The sequence below is a fragment of the Scyliorhinus torazame genome, chromosome 12 (genome assembly GCF_047496885.1).
Source record: "Scyliorhinus torazame isolate Kashiwa2021f chromosome 12, sScyTor2.1, whole genome shotgun sequence".
Classification (NCBI taxonomy): domain Eukaryota; kingdom Metazoa; phylum Chordata; class Chondrichthyes; order Carcharhiniformes; family Scyliorhinidae; genus Scyliorhinus; species Scyliorhinus torazame.
Window position 1 is genome coordinate 56651489 of NC_092718.1, and position 22007 is coordinate 56673495.

The window sequence follows — 22007 nt, forward strand, 5'->3', positions numbered from 1 at the left end:
AGCAATTATTTGTTGAGAGGGCAGGTTGGGTATTTACTCTGGTTGCAAAGAAAACAATAGCTGGGCAGGACTCAAGTTGGTTTCCTGTAAACTTGAGAACAACGGCAGCGAATTCAATGTTTGAAGTTGTTTGAAATGAAAATCGCTTATTGTCACAAGTGGGCTTCAAATTAAGTCACTGTGAAAAGCCCCTAGTCACCACATTCCGGCGCCTGTTCGGGAGGCTGGAACGTGAATTGACCGTGCTGCTGGCCTGCCTTGGTCTGCTTTCAAAGCCAGCTATATAGCCCTGTGCTAAACCAGCGCCTGTGCTAAACCAGCCCGTTACTTTCACGTTGGTAAACCTACATTCGTTCTTTGGGTTGAAGCGTTAATGCTGGTGAATCTCGAGTGTTCCTGGGCGGTATATATATATATATATCTATGGATAGATCCCTCTTTGGGAATAAGTTGGATTGGAGCTGCACTCTCTCTCTCTCTCCAGGATCTCGGGGGTTGGCGAGAGACAGAAAGAGGACGGGTCTGTGCAGTAACACCCACCCAGCCAACTTCAGTATCCACGGGACAGGAGCAGCAGCAAACAGCGAGCAGCAGCTGGGTGGGTGAGAACAGTCGCCCCCCGGGCCACGCAGCAGTTTTGAGTTGACTTGGTGCAGAGAGGGTAGGGGGGAGAGAAAGAGAATGGAAAAGTGACAGTCAGCCGCGGGAGGAATTTAGCGCACAAACTGTTACTTTAGTGCTTGGGACAATTCGCCTGCGGTTGCCAATACTGCAGCCCCCTTTCGTGGTGAAACCTCGACAAATCAATGCATTGCTGGCAAAACCTCCCGGTTGCAGTGAAAGGTGAGAGCTTGCCCCTTCATTTACAGAGCGTTTCGTGTGTGTGTGTGTGTGTGTGTGCCCCCTCCTTGGCAACGTTTGTGGAGCCGGTGTCGAAATTGTATTGATGATTGACACGAGATTCATTGGCAGCGCCGAGCTGGCTTTGCCCCTGATGTGAGTTTAAACTGAGCGAGTTTAAATGGGAAACGAACCGGGACAGTCCCCTGAGCAGGAAGATGCTTGCGAGCAGGTCACAACCTAGCTGATTTCTTTGGACAGTAAAGCTAACACATTCTAGGGGCGAAAGGGGAGCGCTCTTGACAATCTCCCCCTCTCTGCTTCCCCACAATATCTCTATTTGTTTATTGTCTCGCTACTGCGTTTAAGAGTGTAGCGATTTCAAAGTACGAGTGGAAACTTAATCGTCTGATTGCACCTTGGGCCAGGGTATAATATTGAGCTGATTTGTGTTTTTTCCCCTCCTCCCCTTCCCTCCAATTTTAAATCCCAGGCTGAAAGCAGAAACCCAAGTTCTGGAAATGAGGATAATCGAACAAATAGCCATATATGCACTTCTGTGTGTGTTTCACTGTGTACAGGTAAGGCTTCTCAGTTTAGCATTCAGTCGCCCTCCCATATATGGGATGGGGATGGGGGGGGGGGGGGGGGGGGAGAGGGGGGTGTTGGAATCGTAGCTGCTTTTTAATTTTGTTTCGCCTGCAGAATACACGCGTCCGTGATTCACTGTTAAGATGTTAGCGCCGTGTCTGCAAGCTGCAGTTATCGGCGGAATTGTTGCTTCTCGGTCAGTTTCAGCTTGTCAGCTTCGGCACGGTGCTGCTGCACTCCACAGGAGCAGAGGCTTCAACATCTGCCTTAAATACAAAACTTTTTTCCGCCCGAAAAAATAACCAAAAGTTAAAAAGAAAGAAGTGAAGTTCACAGATTTAAAAAAAAGAATCTCTTAATGCCAGCGGTGATGTTAAAAAGTTAGAATATTTTAAGATGACGGTGAATTAGAACTTGACCAACATTTTATTCCCCCCCCCCCCACCCCTCGCCAAAATCAGGATTGTTTGGCAATCTCACGTAAATTGGTTAGAATGGGCAGTGAAGGTGCCAGTCTTTCTAAATGTTGAGTTTAATGGCATGCACTTGAATGTCCAGGTGAACTGGGTGACCTTGTTGGTAACTGTCAGACGTCTTAAGCAATGATGGTATTGCATTTAATTTTGCTAACATTACAAGTGATGGCCATTGCAGACAGCAGTTTAACCGGTACTGTTTTATTCCTTTGATAATTCTGCAGGACCTCTTTTGGCACTTACACCAAACTAGCCCAAACTGACAGCAGTAGGTTAACTACTGGCTGCACACTGTTTTATGCTTGCCTGCAGTGGAACTTTCCACATGTGTATTTAAACATATATGCAGAGCTCCATCCAGTGGCGTAAGTGTTTCTTCAGGAAAAGATAGTATTTATTCAGTGCTTTCAGATGTCATGAAAGTCACATCACAGTCAGTGAGCTTTCTCTTTGAGTGTATGGTCGCTCTCGATGTAAGGTTTAAGGTCCGAAATATGCCAACTCTTATAGCGGTGCAACCCTTCTTCAGTATTGAACAAAATTGCCAACCTAGATTCAGGTGCTCGGCTCTGGAGTGGGCGCTTGAACCCAGGTTGAGTGCTATCATTGAGTCAATAATTCTAATAAATGAACAATTATCTTGATTGCTCTTCATTGATGTCCAAATGCATAGCTAGTCCAACAATTTAAAAAATATTAACATGGCTGTGATGAATGTAGGAATTTCAGATATATTGTATTACATCTATTTGGTGCAGTAAGGGTTAAACGGTTAATGTGTGTGTGACTGCTGCAGTAGTGGTTTTAAAAATCCTGGTTTGAAAGACAGCCAGGCTTTTTGGCTACAGCAATGCAATTAAAACATTGTAAAAAATTAAATCATCATTCATTCCAATGATGTATATTGTTGACCTTAAGTTGGGCTAATGGAATTTAGTTGATATAAAGAGGGTTAACCTGGGAAGTCGATGGGCTGGATTCTCCATTTCTGCGGCTAAGCGCTGACGCCAGCGGAGCATGTGTGGTCTTTTACGACCAAACAATCTGCGTGGAACCCTGCGTGAACCAAATTCCGGGACCAGTGAGGGGCTAGCACTGGTGCCCACCTGGTGAAACTTGCGGCTCCCGCGCTGAAAACAGTCGGAGAATGGCCGGGTCCCTGGCTGTTCATGCGCACAGTAGATGACCTGCAGCCGCCACGCTGGGTTCCCGCACGGCTGAGACGACACGTGCCCCGCGCTGTCGGGAACTCGGCCCATCAGGAGCTGAGCATCGTGGGAGGGCCGGCTGATGACGCGCCAATGCCGTTGCAACAGTGCACAGTGTGGAACGCGATGATGCCATTTTGGAAGGGGCGGATCATGGCTGACCAGCATAAACCAGCGTAGGCCCCGATTTTGGTGTTGGAGTCGATTCTCCGCCTGATCGCCGATTATGATATCGGCATCGGGCAACGGAGAATTCCGCCCATTGTATTTCACCTTTAGTGAGATGAGGTGGTTAATGGGAGGAGACAGAGGCTGAAGCAGTCAGGTGTTGAGTTTCAGTTTCTGGAAAATAGCAGGTTAGATTGGGGATGTGAACAGACAAGCAGCTTTTTGACAAATGTAGGGTGGTCTGACAGAGGCCAAAATCTACAAGCTAGTCCCTGAAATATTTCTCTTTCGCAAAGCAGTTTATCCAAGACATCTCAATAAAGAAACTATTCCTGGGTCTGATAATTGTATTTAAAAGTGGATTTTGACCTGTGATGGGCTTTGCTTGAATGGAGATAAAAGATTACAGTTAGAGTTTAGTGTTTCATTTTATTGTTAAGCATTATTTAATGGGTAATTGTAAGCTATTTCCTTGTATGACGTTACAGTTATTTTAATCCTGTGTTATTGATAAAATTTGTTTTCCGATACCATATTCCTATTTGTCACTCCTGGAGCGAGGTATCCTTTCTCCACAGTCTTATAATTAATAAATATTGGGGTTTTTGTTCAGTATCCTAGCAACTGTTGGGGCCTGGTCCAGGATCATAATATTGCATTGTTTGGAATCATACAGTATTGCAATTAATGTGAAGCTTAAGTAAGCGTGAAGCTGCCTTTTGAAGTGAGCTTGCAGTGTTTGCCCAGATTTAGATTACTCTGTGATCAGTGACAAGCATTCAATTCTGCACTAATGCACAAATAGTTTCCAAACCCTCATCATGGTGCAGAAACTGTAATAAAGCTGCCCTCTTTCTTTGTCAAAAATCCTTTGACAAAGAGTCACCCAGACTCAAAACGTTAGCTCCATTCTGTCTCCACAGATGCTGCCAGATCTGTTGAGATTGTCCAGCATTTTCTGGGGGGGGTTCTGATTCCAGCATCCACATTAATTTTCTTTTTGTCTTTTTTTAGTTTATCTGTTTTGTCACTTGCTACACTCGTACAAGGAATTTGCCAAGGTTTCTTAGACAGCACCTTCCAAATGCATGATCACTACCATCTAGAAGGGCAAGAGCAGTAGATACCTGGCAATCCCACCACCTGGAGGTTCCCCTCCGAGTCACTCACCACCCTGACTTGAAAATATATCGCTGTTCCTTCACTGTCGCTGAGGCAAAATCCTGGAACTCCTTCCCTAACAGCACAATCAGTGTACCTAAACCTCAGGGCCTGCAGCGGTTCCAGAAGGCATCTCATCACCACCGTCTGAAGGGCAATTAGGGATGGGCAATAAATACTGGCCTAATCAGCGATATCCACATCCCGTAAATTAATTTTCAAAATGTTCCGTGATTCGGTGCCGGTTGCAGGATCTGGTGCTCCCAGTGAGTATTGGGTTTGAGACCGGAAACATTTTAATTGTGATTCCCTTGGAGCTCCAAGTATAACTCTTTGTCACAATTTATCAGTAAAGTTAACACACGCACACTTCATAGAGCTAAAAAAATTACCACATAGGAATAAATAACCAGCAGCAAATTGAACAACTGGATACCTCAATATACATCTTCAACGCTGCAAACTAATAAATGTCATAAAATTACCTGAGCAAATTAACTTCATTATGCAGCGAGCGGTGAGCATGTCGAACTCACTACAACAAGGAATAGTCAAGGCAAATAGCTTGGACACATTTAAACGGAAGTTTGATAATTGCATAAGGGAGAAAGGACTCAAAGCCTTTGCTGATGATGGTGGGAAGGGGCTTGTGGGGCGTAAACACCAGCTCATACAACTGAAAGCAACGTGGCCAATACATTAAATTTACATACTCGAATACCGTGAGACTTGCCAATAAAATATTTCTTTACCATGAAAAATGCCTGTGAGATTTCCTTTCCATGTAGGCCTGTGCCACTCTCTGGAGCCCAGTGCTTCAGATGGCACAGTGGTTAGTACTGCTTCCTCAAAGGGCCTGGGAGTCAGGTTCGATTCAGGCCTTCCTTTCCTCCGGGTGCTCCCACAGTCCAAAGATGTGCAGATTGGCCATGCTAAATTGCGCCTTATTGTCCAAGGATGTGCAGGTTAGGTGTGGTTATGGAGATAAGGCAGGGGAGTGGACCTAGGTGGGCAGCTTTTTCAGAGGGTTGGTGCAGACCTGATAGGCTGAATGGCCTCGTTCTGCACTGTAGGGATTCTATGAAATCATTCTTCCCCCCCCCACTCCTCGCCTCGGTTTAGTGTTTCCGGGGTTTCAGTATATGTGAGAGTAACCATGTAACTTGATGACTTTAATTCTTCTGTTGTGGAATGCACCATGTGGCAGATAGGTTGAAAGGACTGAGGGGTTCTATTTTCTGTTGACAATGTGCATGCATGCTTGTGTGTTACCAGTCATCTGAACAATGATACAAATGAGTGGATTGTGATAACCAAATATTCACAAATAACAACTTGAAGGTACATGTAGCTCAGTTGGTAGCATTCTTGCCGCTGCATCAGAAGGTTATAGGTCCAAGTCCAACACCTGCACTTGAGCACACTAACACTGTGGGGACAGTTCAAATGTGAATATTTTGTGATATCTCAGACAGGGGTCGGGGGCTACAAATCCGTAGGGCGGGGACTCACTTTAGATATCTGGGGGTGCAGGTGGCATGGGATTGGTGAGGGGCTCCATAGGTATAATATTACTAGTCTGGTGGGGAGGGGGAAAGTGAACCTGGCAAGGTGGGATGGTCTCCCTCTGCTGCTAGCAGGTCGGGTACAGGCAATTAAATGAACGTGTTGCCGCGATTCTTGTTTATTTTTCAGTGCCTGCCGATCTTGGATTGGATTGGATTGGATTTGTTTATTGTCACGTGTACCGAGGTACAGTGAAAAGTATTTTTCTGCGAGCTGCTCAACAGATCATTAAGTACATGAGAAAAAAAGGGAATAAAAGAAAATACATAATAGGGCAACACAACATATACAATGTAACTACAAAAGCACTGGCATCGGATGAAGCATACAGGGTGTAGTGTTAATGAAATCAGTCCATAAGAGGGTCATTTAGGAGTCTGGTGACAGTGGGGAAGAAGCTGCTTTTGAGTCTGTTCGTGCGTGTTCTCAGACTTCTGTATCTCCTGCCCAATGGAAGATGTTGGAAGAGTGAGTAAGCCGGGTGGGAGGGATCTTTGATTATACTGCCCGCTTTCCCCAGGCAGCGGGAGGTGTAGATGGAGTCAATGGATGGGAGGCAGGTTCGTGTGGTGGACTGGGCGGTGTTCACGACTCTCTGAAGTTTCTTGCGGTCCTGGGCCGAGCAGTTGCCATACCAGGCTGTGATGCAGCCTGATAGGATGCTTTCTATGGTGCATCTGTAAAAGTTGGTAAGAGTCAATGTGGACATGCCGAATTTCCTTAGTTTCCTGAGGAACTATAGGCGATCCTCCTGCCAAAGGCATTTTTCAAGCAGGTCGAAAAGGTGATTACCTTGTTCATATGAGGGGGGGAGGTGGCTAAGATTAGGAAGGTGTTGTTACAGAGAAGATGGCAATCAGGGGGGTTGGGTCTTCCAAATTTACTATTTTATTACTGGGCGGTGAAAGTGGAGAAAGTGAGGAGGTGAGTAAGAGGGGGGACTCCCAGTGGATTAGAATGGAGGAGAGTCTGTGTAGGGGGTCGGGGCTGAGGGTATTGGCAGCAGCGCCACTCCTGATGGCCCCGGGGAAATACTCAGGGAGTCCGGTAGTAGTAGCGACATTGAAAGTCTGGAGGCAGTTGCGCCAGCACTTTAGGCTGGGGGCGGGGTCAAGGGAAATGCCGATTCGGGGAATCACAGATTTAAGCCAGGGAAGTGGGATGGGAATTTTCGGAGATGGGAGGAGAAGGGAATCAGGGCATTAAAGGATTTGTTTCTGGGTGGCCGGTTTGCAGGACTGAAGGAGCTGGAGGCGAAATATGGGTTGGGGCAGGGAGAAATGTTTAGGTATATGCAGGTCCGAAATTTTGCTAAGAAGGAGATACAGAGCTTTCCGATGGCACGGCCTCCACACTGTTGGAGGAGGTGCTGATGGAAGGGGGTGGTGTCGGCGATTTATGGGGCGATTCTGGGAGAAGAGAAGGCACCGCTGGAGGGGATTAAGGCAAAGTGGGAGGAAGAGTTGAGAGAGAGCATGGAGGAGGGGTTGTGGTGTGAGGTGCTCCGGAGGGTAAACGCCTCAATGTGCGCGAGGTTGGGACTGATACAGCTGAAGGTGGTGTATAGAGTGCACCTCACAAAGGCGAGGATGAGTCGACTCTTTTAGGGGATGGAGGATGTTTCTGAACGTTGCGGGGGGGGGGGGGAGGGGGGGGGGTGGCGGTGGCCTGCAAACCACTTTCATATGTTTTGGTCCTGTCCAAAGCTGGAGGGGTATTGGAAGGAGGTGTTCAGGGTAATTTCGAAGGTGGTACATGTGAGGCTTGAGCCGGGTCCTCTGGAGGCCATATTCGGGGTATCGGATCGCCCGGGGTTGGAAGCGGGTGCCTCGCTGATTGCCTGAAGGCGGATCCTGTTGAGGTGGAGATCAGTTTCTAACACTCGAGAAGGTGAGGTTTGAGTTGAGGGGAAGGATGGAAGGATTCTACAATTCATGGGCTTTGTTTATTATGCACTTTCAAGAATTGGATGACATTGAACATTAGGGGGCGAGGGTTGGGGTGGGGAGTGGGTTGGACTGTTTATGTTGTTGGTGACTGTATGGGTGGATGGGGGATTCCTGAATCCTTTTCTTTGATGTTTGTATTTAAAATGTGAAGGGTTGTTTGGGGGTTAGTGGGAGGGAGGAATTGTTGGCCAAGTGATTGACATTGCATTTGTTACCGTTGATTGTTTGTTGGTGGGTGAAAATTTGGATGAAAATGTGAAAAAGGAAAATAAAAATATTTATTAAAAAAATACTGGGGGGACAGTTACATTCTGAGGTGCTGCTGTCTTTGCCCTTTCGTGTGAACCTAAAGGATCCCTTGCACTGTTTTCAAAAGCAGGGTAGCGCTGGCCAACAGTTATCCTTGAAGCAACATCACAAAAAAAGATTATGTGGCAATTACCAGATTGAAGGTTGTGTGAACTTGCTGCTTGCAAATTGGCTGCTCTGTTTCCTGTGTTATAACTGTGACTACAATTCAGAAGTACTTAATTGGCTCTAAAGTGCGTTGGGACTTTCTCTGATTTGAAAAGGCGCTATAGAAATGCAGGTTCTTTTTGTGTTTTATACTCTTTAAATTATTGAATGAAGTAAATCTGAGCTATCGGTGTTGGTAGGGACCCAGTTATTTTCTGTCGCATGGAACCTGAATTGTGTCACAAAGCAGTCTATTTGAGTTGCTCCTTGAGATCAATTAAAGTGACTTGAGGCAGTCTGCTGAGATGAGGATTTGGTGGTCAATTCAGATGTTGGTCATGAGGCTCGATATGGGGGCAGGGAGAATGCAAAATGTACTGTGCCGAGTTCGCTTCAGTCAGAAATGTAAATTGGAAGTGTGGAAGGAATGGAAAGAAAAAGAGAAAAATACCTTTAATTGTGTCAATATGTATCATGATTACACTGAAGTGGAGTTGTGGTAAGCATCAGTCACTGCCCTATGTGTGAAATCCGTTGCTATTCGGAAGAGCTATTCAAAAGGTTTGGCAGCATAATCAAGCTAAGTAAGCATATGTATGTGATGTGTTGGCTGCAACACCTGCGTGAACGACAGTTTCTTGCATTATTTCAGCTTTTTCACATCACTGATCTTGGTGGCTGTTCCCAGTTAGTGTTTCTGATGTCATCATATCCTGTTTCAATACGAATACCTTAAAAAAAATTATAATAATTTACAGCTGTATTTGAAGTATGAAGTATCATTGTAGATATTCCTCCTTGAAGTTACCAAAAACTTAATTTGAATGACAGTATTACTTTCGGTGAAATGCTATTGTAACTTATGACGGGAATAGTGCAATAAACTAGTGCAGTAGCAGTCGCTCGACTTGTTACATTTATTATAAATGGTTTATCTTGACTATTTCTTTGAGGAGAAACCTCATTGAAGTGAAGTCCTGTAGGGTTATTGGTTTGTTGCTTGTAAATTCCAAGTCACAGCAGGAACCCGTCGGAATTACTATGTGTTGGACTTCATATGCATCTCTTAAAACTACAGACTTCAGCGACTCTTTTGTTCGATGTTAAAATCTTGGTCTTCATTGAAGTGGCACTGAGATGAAACTTAAGTTGTAACGTAGATTTTCAATTCCCTTCCAACTGTTTGTCATGCTTAAAATGTGCATGCCTGAGGCAGACGTAATAGTGTCAGGGGAATTTTATATTGGCTAAATGTTTCGCACCATTCGCAACTCCTCAGATACTGAAACACATGTCAATATGCAGGAAGACATGGGTTATGTGCAGGCTTGGGCTGAAAAGTGGCCACAAGAATGCCAGGCATTGGCCATCTCCAACAAGAGAAAATCTAACAATCCCCCCTTGACATTCAGCAAAATAACCATCGCTGAACCCCTCGCCATGAACATCCTGGGAGTTACCATTGATCTGCACTAGCGATTTAAATACTGTGGCCGGGATTCTCTGTCCCGCTGCATGCTGGGATTCTCCGTCTCGCCAGCCGTCCAATGGGGTTTCCCATTGTGGGCAGCCCCACGCCGTCGGGAAATCCCCGTGCTGCCGGTGAAATGGAGAATCCCGACAGTGGAGAACCCAGCCCTGTGTCTTTAAAGAGCAGGTCAGAGGCTGGGAATCCTGCAGTGAGGAATTGACCTCCTGGCTATCCAAAGCCTGTCCACCATATACAGGGCACAAGTCAGGAGAATGATGGAATACTCTTTCTCCACTTGTCTGGATGAGTGTGGCTCCAACTATACTTGAGAAGCTCAACACAATCCAGGATAAAGCAGTCTGCATTATTGGCACCCCATCCACCCTCTGAAAATTCAGTCCCTGCACCAATGGTGCACAATGACAGCAGTGTGTACCATCTACAAGATGCATTGTGGCCACTTTCCACCATTTCTCCTTTGACAGCATCTTCCAAACCAGTGATCTCTACCACCTAGAAGGGCAAGGGCAGCAGATGTGTGGGAATGCCACCAGCTGCAAGTTTCCCGCCAAACAAGAGGGCAGCATGGTAGCACAGTGGTTAGCACAGTTGCCTCACAGCTCCAGGGTTCCAGGTCCGATTCCCGGCTTGGGTCACTGTCTGTGCGGAGTCTGCACGTTCTCCCCGTGTGTGCGTGGGTTTCCTCCGGGTGCTCCAGTTTCCTCCCACAGTCCAAAGATGTGCAGGTTAGGTGGTTGGCCATTCTAAATTGCCCTTAGTGTTCAAAAAGGTGGGGTTACTGGGTTACGAGGTGTGGGGCTTAAGTGGGGTGCTCTTTCCAAAGGCCGGTGCAGACTCGCTGGACCGAATGGCCTCCTTCTGCACTGTAAATTCTATGATTCTATGAAACGTCCTGAGTTGGAACAGTATCACAGTTCTTTCACTGCCGCTGGATCAAAATTGTGGAACTCCCTCCTTAACTGCACTGTGGGTGGATTTGGTCCAGATGGACTGTATCAATTCAAGAAGGCGGCTCAGCATCACCTTCTCTGGGGTAATTAGGAATGGGCAATAAATGTTGGCCCTGCTAGTGTCCCCATCCCATGAAGAATAAAAAAAGTTATGATTCTGACATCAGTGATAGCTACCTTGTTCAAATTTCCACCATGTGGGATGCTGTTCTAATGTAACACTTGATTCCTTAGTGAAATTCCAGAGCAAACTGAGAAAGAAAAGAATGAAAGAGTTGTCTAACATTAAATACTTATTTGACTTCAGTCTATAGTCAGTTATTTGGAGAATCGGTTCTTTGCAAATTAAATGCAATGTTAACTATCAGCACATACAAAAGGTGTAACTTAAAACTGGATGATATTTGACACTGTGCTAACCAGCCTATTTTTCTTCAATATGTCGATGTCTTGCATCTGCAGCTTAATTCTAAACATTACATTGTTAAGAACTACAGTATTGCATGATCGTTTAGTTCAGATGTTTTATAAGAATCCAAACTCTAATTTTACCTTGATTGCTGTTGCCCTGAATGATGTTGATACCACAAGGAGCAAATGTTAGAATCATTGGCCTTTCAAATTGTTGGGGAGGGAACATTGTAGGAATGTGAAAAATTATACTTTGTGCAAACGATAAATGCTCATTTTGTCCATCAAGGAGTAAAGTAAGTCTCGTCAAATCTTATTTCAAGAAGAGAACTTGGATGATGTTACCTCTTGGCTTGAAATTTTCATTCAGGTTTGTGTAACACTGTGCCTGAACCACATCCAAAAATAAGGGTAAATGTTTGACTTTGCCAAACATTCAGGGCTTGGTCAGGGCATGGCAAGCAAGTAAGAATATCAGGAAAACAGCCAAACTGTGGAGTAGGGATTAATAGGCAGGTTGCTTGGGTAAGGTGAAGACTTGGGCTTGGAGGAGAAGCATTGGTTGTAAGTGGAATGGGTCACGTGAGATAACGATGTGGAAAGATCAGTATGAGGTCTGGAAGAATGGAGAAGTTTACAGGTCGTCGCTAAATGTTTTGCGGGGCAATGACAAGAAAAATAAGCCTTTTTTACATAATGTTCAGTAGTATTCTACCCTCCTCAGGGGCGTGCTGGCAGGCAGACGTGAGGTATACGACTAGGCGCAATATCCCAATGCTCTTCCCAGCTCCTAGCTACCTGCCCCACTCTAATTTTATACACAGCAAGGGAGGCTTTGGGATGCCCGGTCACCCACCAGTAGGAGATTTGAGGCTTTTAAGTCGCCAATATAAGGGCCTCTTTCTGCCCCTGCTTAAAGGTTTCTACATCGAGCCTAAGACAAGATGGGGGGATAAGTCTTTTATGGATTGGCACCCAGATCCATTAGAGGCCCCATCCCAATACCTCCTCACCCCAATGTGTCCCCCCCCCCTCAGCAACACCATCAGTCATGGTTTCCCCTTCTCCCCTGACCTATCCACTCCAGTCTCCTCACCCCTCCTTTGCCAGGGTGTCCACCCAAAAATCCCTTGCACTTACCTCCCCATTCATCTCCAGTGATGACCACCAATGAGTCTTGGCTGCAGTCCCAGCAATGGCCGCCAATCCTGGGACCAGAGAGCTGCTGGCCATTTGTTTGGCGGTCACTCCCTCCCCAGAATTGTTAGGGGCGGGGGAGGGGGTGGGCCAATTAACAACCTGCCGAATATTAAATGGCATTGGGGCAACAGGCTGGAATGGGGGACTGGCCCACCAGCAGTATTTACACTGAGGTGGGTTGGGGACCCCCACACGACTTAAACCTCTAGCCCCGGATGTGCGGATTCCGCATTCCAAGTGAGATTCTGAGTTTTGCTGCAGGCATATGGTGGCAGTTCTCTCTCCTTTGATAGAAATGGGATGTATGGAGTTTGGATGTTTGCTCCGTAGTCAGTAATAGCTGGATGTGCGGTCCTGAGTTGGTCTGGGACAAAAATAGGATACAGTTGAGACTCTTGTTTGCATCGGTAGGTGACTCCCAATCAATTTGTGTTAGTATGTATATTGGGCGACACTGTAGTTAATCCCAAGGTATTAGCACAGATGAAAAGGTTAGGCAGAAAATCCACAATGGTTATTTGAAGTCACAAGTGTAACTGCAGAACAGAACACTGTAGTAATAAGTGTAAAATTATCAGGAAACAATCTACATATTCTAACGTGAGAAAGGAGAATAATAGATACAAGGTATTTGAACCAAAGTACAGTAGTTAGGAAAATCTTATACTGGAAGTAGTTATTTTTGTATAAGGATTGATCCATTTTTCTCAAAGCAGAAAGTTGTTGTCCAGAACTTATATATATTTATTTGCGACAAAAATATCACAGCACGAACTACTAACAGCTCCATTTCTTAACTCTGAACAAAATACATTTAAAAAAAAAGTTTTCTTTGGGAATGGACATTTTGTGGAAGGGGAGTATGTTTTTACCATTGTAACTCTTTGTGGGCTGCATTGCAACAATCCATACTCTGGGCTGGATTTTGCTCCCTACAGTGAATGAATGACATCAGCTATTCATGACACTCACGCTGGTTCACAGAACTTCTTTGGAATTTTGCACTAGAGCTATCTATAAATTATATAGAGTAGATGCAGTGTAGCACCCTCTACTGGGGATCTACAATCTGCCTAAACAGGGTAAGCAGCAGTGTATCTCCTTAAGCAATCTGATTTTGAATTGTTAATGAGCAGCGCAGACTCTGAAGCAGGAAATGTCAGGAAGAATATTTAATTAAATGGCTAATTAGATACAGAAAGAGGTAGCAAAAACGATTTGTTGAGAGAATAATTTCTAAAGTATCTTTGAAGTTATTCTACTTAGGCAGTCCCTCAGGATCAAGGATGACTAGCTTCAACTCCAGTTCCATGGGTTCTGAGATGACTGATGTGTTCAATGCCTGATCTGCCGACTGTCACCAGCAGTTCAGAAGTTTCTTGAAGGATGGAGGTGTTTGGAGAGTTGCATGCCATCTCCGATGCCTTGATTTCATCTTTGCGTGCTCTCAACAACATCTCTCGATATTTTGGTGCCTTTCCAAATGAGCTTTCTCCATTTTCGCCAGTCACAAGCCAGAGACTCCCATGAGTCAACGGGGATGTTGGATCTCTTTGGGGATGTTGGAGGACATTCTTAAAGTGTTTCTGCTGTCTTTCTGGGAGTCCCGTGCCACGACCAAGTTCTGAGTAGAGCGGTTGCTTTGGGAGTCTGATGTCAGATGTACGAACGAGTGATTAGAACCTCAACCCTGAGCCAGTTGGCTTGGGAGAGTACGCTGCCGCTGGTCCATCTTTCTTGCCTCCTGATTTGGAGGATCTTATGATAACACCACTGATGGTTTCTCCACTGCTTCCAGGCCACTGCTGTAGGTTGTCTAAGTTTCCGATAAATGTAAAAGCATGCGGATCAGTGCTTTCCAGTAAACCATGACCTTAGTTTTGATTTTAAGACTCTGGTCCTGAAGCACTCTTTTCCTCAGTTGGTCAAAGGCTGAGCTGGTACACTGGGGATGATGATGAATTTCATCGCCTATATCTGCTTTCATCAAGTAGAAGCTCCCAAGGTACGACAAATGATCTATATCTTCCAGGATTTAGCCATTAAGGTTTTGTGCTATGACAGCTGATTGGACAAGGAACTTCATTTTCCAGATGTTTAGTGAAAGACCCATTTTCTCATTATGTTTCGGAGAAGGAGTTGACAATGACCCTGGAGGTAAGTTTCTGAGCGAGCGCACGCACAAGTGTCATCTGCATACTGAAGGAAGGTTATTCTGAGTGGCCAAATCGAAAATAACATAAGATTAGTGATCGGTTTAGTGTACATGACCAATGGCGTTGCGAATTTGACTTTTCATGATTTAAATTCTCCGAACAAGGCATAGCTGTGCATTACTTAGGAAGGAATCGGCAGTCTGAAATTGAAGTTAATTCAATACAAGTGCATCGTGTAGAGTGAGCGATGCACCATTGGGGAAACAGCTGACCTGCGAATGAATAGTGACATTGAAACTAGCCATTATCCCAAAAAAAAGTTCTGTGGCATGTTATTCGAGTTACCTTTAATAAAGTGCAGAGGGAAATTAAATTTTAAAAGGCTAAAATCTATCTCTTTCTTTGAGCTCCTGCACACATGCTGCCCCTATTAGACCAACTCCAGATGGGCATGAATGCATTACAAGTAGTTTGAATTGAAATGGATCATAGAAGGAAAATTCTAGAATGTAATGTGGTTGTTTTATAATAACAGAAACAGATACATACCCAACATTTAGGATGTTTGGCACTTGAAAAGGAATTTTGTGAATGCTGAAATTGAATAGGAAAATTAAGTCAAGGTTATGCCCTTAGTTAATCCTTAATTTACATTGTGACTCCCTTAGGACTTGTAAATGTCATGTCAATGTCACCTGCTGCTTTACACTCATAAGGCAATGCTTAAAGCTCAGGAATAGTCAAAAGCAGAAGTATGAGGCTGGAGCATGTTTTTAAAAATCACTGTTCTCATGTGTTGTGCTTTAGATATATAATGGTCCACAAAAAGAAACCAAAATGACAATGATATTTAAATTAGGCACAGTGGGTTTTCTTATCTGCCTTTGGAGTTAGCCTAATTGCCACTCCATGTGCGCGTGAAAAGTGGTAGTTTTTAGCGCTTTAACATTTAACTTTGCAGTATATTTTTGGTTATTTCACACATATTTATGAGTCTGCTCAATGTATTCTTTACAAACATATTCCAAATCATTCTGTGAGCGCACATACTGTTTGTGACCAACCTAATTCATTCGCTAATTCAGTGGAAAGCTGGCTACCTTCAACAATTTTGCCCCAGAAAGATCGAAAACTAAAATAAAGATGAAAACACAGCTCTGAAAGGGTTTTACATGTCCACTCGAAATGTTTACTCATAAGATGCTGATTATGCATGTATTTTTGTAGCTCTATGTATAATTGAGCGCTGAGTGGAATTGAGGTGGTGTGGAAGGTGGTGAAAGGGAACAAGAGAGAGAGGGGGGAATTAGCCATGGAGTTGGTTGGTCTGAAACCTGAGTTTTGGGGAAATGCTTGACTTGACTGTCCCCTGTTCCTTCCAGACTTTTCCATATATAAATGTCCAGTGTTGACTCTCTCAAGCAAATTAGGGGGATCTACTTTCTGAGCCCAACTCCATTTTGGGTTTGCTGTCTTGAAAAATGTGGCAGACTCACCCCTAACATGCAACCCATCATTTTTTTTAAACAGGAATCATGCAGCTAAGCTTTGTTGCAATGTTTTTATTGCATGCAAATCTTTCAGGATGAATGTGGACAGGCTTTCGATTGTAAATTGTATTTTGTAATGTGTCCTGCTCGAATATGAGTTTTTGTGTGGTAAATAATGAAAGAGCTGTAAGCTTATGTTATAGCATCAGAGACTATCTACTCCTTTAGCACGGAAGAAGACCATTCAGCCCGTCACGCCCATGCTAGCATTCTGGCAGAGGAACTCACCGAGACCATTCCCCTGCCTTTTCCCGGTAAATTTGTAGATTTATTCTCTTTGGATAATTATCTAACTTCTCTTCAGGAGCCATGATCGAATTTGCCTTCACCACACTCTCAGGCAGAACATTCCAGGTGAAATGTGTAAAAAAGGGTCTCCTCATGCCAATCATCTCAAATTGATGTCCTTTGGTTCTTTACCCTTCTGCCAAGAAGAACTGTTTCTCCTCTCTACCCTATCCAGATTTTGAATAACTCTATGAAGTCTTCTTTCAGCCTTCCCTGTGGAGAACAGCCTGAACCTCACCATCAGTCCACCTAACTGAAGTTCCTCATCCCTGGAGTCATTGTTGTAAATATATCCTGCACTCTCTTCAATGTCTTCATATTCTTCCGATGCCCAGAATTAGACACATTACTCCAGTTGAGGCCACATCAGTGTTTTATACAGGTTCACCATAACCTCCTTGCTTTCATGCGCTAGGCTCCTATTTATAAAATCCAGGATCTTGTAGGCTTGATGAATCGCCTTTCAAACGGTCCTGCCATCTTCAATGATTTGTACACATAAACATCCAGGTCTCTCTGCTCCTTTGGAATTGTATCTTTTATGTTGCCTCTCCTTACCCTATCCTTACCCTATCTACCAAAATGAATCGCTTCACACTTTCTGCATTAAACTTCACCTGCACCTGTCTGCACATTCCACCAGTCTGACTAAGTTCTCTTGAGGTTTATCACTATTTTAGTAACTTGAGGAATCAGGCGAAAATTAAACTTAACTATGTACAAAGTTCAGCGTAGAGCAGCATCTCTGCTCCAAGTACAATCGCTTTGCCCGTGGCTGTGCTTCTGCCTGAGGCAGCTTTGGGTCGGGTGGAGAGTAGCAGTTCACTGATCGGCGTTTCCTGGCCGACCACCTAAGAGTGACTGTTGGGGCCTCTGTCCACGGCAGGCTGTCATCCGCTGGAATGGATTCCTCTGGCCTCCATGTTGGATTTGGAGTCATCCTCCTCCTGCTGGATTGGGTCATGCGACCCGGATGGCTGAGACCCCAGGCTGAGGCGCAGTTCCTGATGCGGCGGAAACACAAATGCTGCTGGTTGGTCGTTGAGACATATGGGTCCCCGACTCATCAAGTGGTCCAAATGCTTGTGGTGGACATTCCCCTGAACACGCATCTTATGAGACACTTTGCCCATTCCTTCTGGTACAACACCCACGAGCCACAATGCTCCATTCCCAAAATTGTGAGCATAGAGACCATCACCAGAGTGAAATTTTCACCCTGGTGCCATCAGTCATGGTGTCTTTTCTGAGTTTCCTGTTGTGCCTCTACTTTGCCACCGAGACTCGGAAACATTGGACTCAGACAGGGTCTGAGTCTGGGGCCCATCAAGATCACAGGAGGAGTGATTTCCGTTGTCACATGGGGCGTCGTACGATAATTAAAAAGGAACCGCACGAGCCGCATGTCCACAGACCCCGTGGATTGCTTCTTCAAGCCCCTCTTGAAGGTCTGGACTACCCGTTCTGCTAAACCATTGGAGGAAGGATGGTATGGAGTGGTTCAAACATGCCGAATGCCGTTCTTCTTCTTAAAACTGGCAAATTCCTCACTGATGAATGGTGTCCTGTTATCCATCACCAGAACCTCATGGATCCCATAAATCCAAAAAATGCCCGGGAGCTTCTCTATCGTGGCCCCTGATGTCATAGAGGACAACTCGCTCACCTTAAGCCACTTTGAGTGGGCATTCACAACAACAAGGAACATGGAACCCATGAACGGTCCTGCAGCATCTGCATGTAGACGTAGCCATGGATGTCCCGGCTTTTCTCACGGATGCATTGAGGCCGTTGGCCGGAATTTCTGATGTTCCTGGCACCCTGTGCAGCTGTGCACGACCCTCTCAATGTCACTATCAATGCTGAGCCACGAAACAGAACTGTGGGCCAACATTTACATTTTAGATACACCCGGGTGGCCACTGTGAAGGGCCTGTAGCATGGCTTCCTGCCCTTATGGGGGTTAACCACCCAAGCTCCTCACAATATGACGCCGTCTTCTATACTGAGCTCAGCAAATCTCTGGGAGAAAGACCAGAGGGTTATCGGAAGGGTCTCCTTTTTCCCGCCACTCAACTGCATGAGGCGAAGCTTCACCTACAGATATGCATGACTCAAGTCCAGCTTCATGAAGGAGCGTCCTCCAGCCAATTTGGCGTATAAATCCTCTAATCGCCGTATTGGTCCAGGCGCGAGGTCCTGTTCACAGTGAGTTTGAAATCTGCTCAAAGGCGGACAATCTTATCATGCCTCATTACTGGCACCACCGGCGCGGCCCACTCCGCAGACTGCACCATGGTACAGCTCATGATCCCCAGATCCTGCAGAGGTCGAAGTTCTGTGTCAACCTTCTCCAGCAAAGCAGAAGGTAGAGGCCTCGCCCTGAAATAGCGGGGCTGAACATCAGGATCCACATAGACATGGGTTTTGGCCGCATTGATTCGTCCAAGGTCCTCTTGGAACACTTTGGGGTATTTACCCAGCACGTCGTATAGGCTTCTGGTGCCCATCTGAAACACCTGTTGCCAATCAAAACAGTGGATTCATAACCAGCCTCGCCCCAACAAATTTGGTTCCGGTCCCTTTACTACAACCAATGGAAGTCGAACCGTGAGTTACTGGGGTCACCATGGCCTCCACAATCTTTAAAGGCTCCCCAGTGTAGGTCACCAATCTTACCTTGCGAAGCGTCAGTGATATGATCCCAATGGAGACAGCTGCACCAGTATCCATTTCCATCGTCACCGGATGCCCATTGTCCTGTTGAGTGACCCAGATTGGTGTAACGTTTGGAGTTATGACACAGTTCAGTTGCATCAGAAAATCCTCCTCCTCTGGGGTGCCCGCGTGCAAGGCCCTGGTTTGTGGTGATCTGGGTGGTTGTCGTGGACGGCATTCTCTACGTCGAACCTGGGGGCTCTGACTGTGAAGAATTGTCCGCCCACATGGTTGGCAATGGGGCCGGCTCTCCCCTTCATCGTCGGAGGAGGTATCCCACCGGTCAGCGATAGTGCTCAGGATTCGAGCCCTGCTGCGGAATTAACTCTGAGGCTGCCCCTTTTTAGGAAGTCTGCCAGACAGGCACTGTCCCGTGATGCAGGAGTTCGAAAAGAAAGGCAGGCCAATCTATGGATGCCATAGTCCATGGACTCCTGCTGCTCCTTCACTCCTTTCCTCACATGCCCTCGAGATAATGATAACCCAATGGCCCATTTCAAACCTAGGGTGGGTTCCGCCAATAGCTTCCTCTGCATGGCTGTATTGTTAATACCAGACATGAGCTGGGCCCACAACATCTCTGAGAGGAATGGACTGAACTCGTACTGTTCAGTCAGATGTCTTAAGCGGGTCAAGACGTCCGTGGCTGATTTGCCGGGGGACCACACATCCGTATTAAAATGATACCGTTGCATAATTACGGATGGCTTGGGGTCATGGTGTTCCAAAACTATAGCGATTAGCTCACAAAGGATTTGGAATCCAGTGCAGCCGGATAAGCCAGAGTCTTTATGATCCCAAATGTCTGGGGCCCTCAGGCGGTCAGGAGGAGGACCTGCTGACAGCCTTGCCCCAAAATCCCTTTTGCCTTCAAAAAATACCTCATGCCCTTCGTATTCTGATCCCAATCATCCAGACCTGTGTCAAAGGCTTCCAATTTTTCAAATAACAGCATCTTAAATCGTTACGATGTTACACCCCAAACAGCAACTTCCAGAAGTCAGGCGGTTCTACGAACGAGTCCAGAGTTTCTTTTAATCCTCATTGCCAGTTTAGTAACTTGAGGAAGTGGCGAAAATTGGACATTAATTTATTTTAACTGTGTACAAAGTTCTGCACAGAGCAGCATCTCGCCCTCAGTACAAGCTTTGCTGGGAGGACTAGTCCGTCTAGGCCTTGCTTTGGACCAGCTTTTATAGCAGTACATAACGAGGCCCAGGCGGTGGTCTCCACCTCCTTTCTGGGAAGCTCGTACGCCACGAGTCCCATGGGAAGATCAATGATGGTTTCCCCATAGTCCTTGCAAGGGTTATGACAACTATCCTCATCAAAGTTCACAATTCCTTCCAAGTTTTGTGTTACCTGCAAATTTTGCAATTGTGCTCTTGTACACCAAATTGTAGGCGATTAATACAGATCGAGAAAAGCAGTGGTCCCAACATTGCTCGCTGGGAAACTCCACTAAATATAAGCTTTTACATAGGCCTAATATGAGCCAGCATTGGGACAGATTGATGAGCTGTACATTGTGGCTTGCAACTTTTAAATGATCATCATGTCATTTTGGTTTCCTTAAATCATTGATTCGTAGAATTCCGACAGGAAATAAAGAGTCCATTCAGCGTATCGGGGCACGGTAGCATAGTTGCTTCACAGCTCCAGGGTCCCAGGTTCGATTCCCGGCTTGGGCCACTGTCTGTGTGGAGTTTGCACATTCTCCTCGTGTCTGGGTGGGTTTCCTCCGGGTGCTCTGGTTTCCTCCCACAGTCCAATGATGTGCAGCTTAGGTGGATTGGCCATGCTAAATTGCCCTTAGTGTCCAAAAAGGTTGTGTGGTGTTACTGGGTTACGGGGATAGGGTAGAGATGTGGGCTTAGGGAGGGTGCTCTTTCCAAGGGCCAGTGCAGACTCGATGGGCCAAATGGTCTCCTTCTGCACTGTAAATTCTATGATTCTATGATTCCATTAAGTCTGCACCATCCCTTTGAAAGATCACCCTACCTAGGCCCTATCTCCTCCCATGTAACCTTACCCCAAGGGGCAATTTAGCATGTCTAATTCACATAATCTATACATCTTTGGACTGTGGGAGGAAACTGGAGCACCTGGAGAAAACCCACACAGACACGGGGAATAAGTGCAAATTCCACACAGCCAGTCACCCAAGGTGGGAATCGAACCTGGGTCCCTGGCGCTGTTGAGGCAGGAGTGATAACCATTATATCCCTGTGCCGCCCAAGATGTACCATCTTGTAGTATGTGGATTTTATGAGTGATGTATGAAACAGCAAGTCCTCCCTTGCCAGGCATGCTCCCTCACTAACTTGTGGGAAGGGTTCAAGGGGGGCATTCAGTTTGGCAGTCACTCGCCACCTCTTCTGGCATTACCGCAAGACAAAAGCAATCATCCTCCAAGGCGATGCAAACACTACATCACTTGCAAAAAGACTGCTTGTTCCTCGACATTTATTTTCCCATCCCTTAGTTTGTGCCAGACACTTCTACAGAGCAAAAGGTGCAGAGGATACTGGAAGTCTGCAGAGGGATTTGGATAGTTTAAGTGAATGGGCTAGGGTCTGGCAGATGGAAAACAATATTGACAAATGTGAAGTTATCCATTTTGGTAGGAATAACAGCAAAATGGATTGTTATTTAAATGATAAAATATTAAAACATGCTGCTGTGCAGAGCGACCTGGGTGTCCTAGTGCATGAGTCGTAAAAAGTTGGTTTACAGGTGCAACAGGTGATTAAGAAGGTGTATAGAGTTTTGTCCTTCATTGCTAGAGGGATGGAATTTAAGACTAGGGGAGTTATGCTGTAACTGT

General features: G+C 45.6%; 1 protein-coding gene across 1 annotated transcript in view; it reads left to right on the forward strand.

Moving 5' to 3' along the window:
* The first annotated feature begins 474 nt into the window (after positions 1-474).
* adamtsl3 (ADAMTS-like 3) overlaps positions 475-22007 on the forward strand; it is an 869253-nt gene continuing 847720 nt past the window's right edge. The window contains 2 exon segments of the mRNA XM_072468743.1: positions 475-843; positions 1334-1421. Of these exon segments, the coding sequence (XP_072324844.1) occupies positions 1362-1421 (60 nt within the window). The 5' untranslated portion in view covers positions 475-843; positions 1334-1361.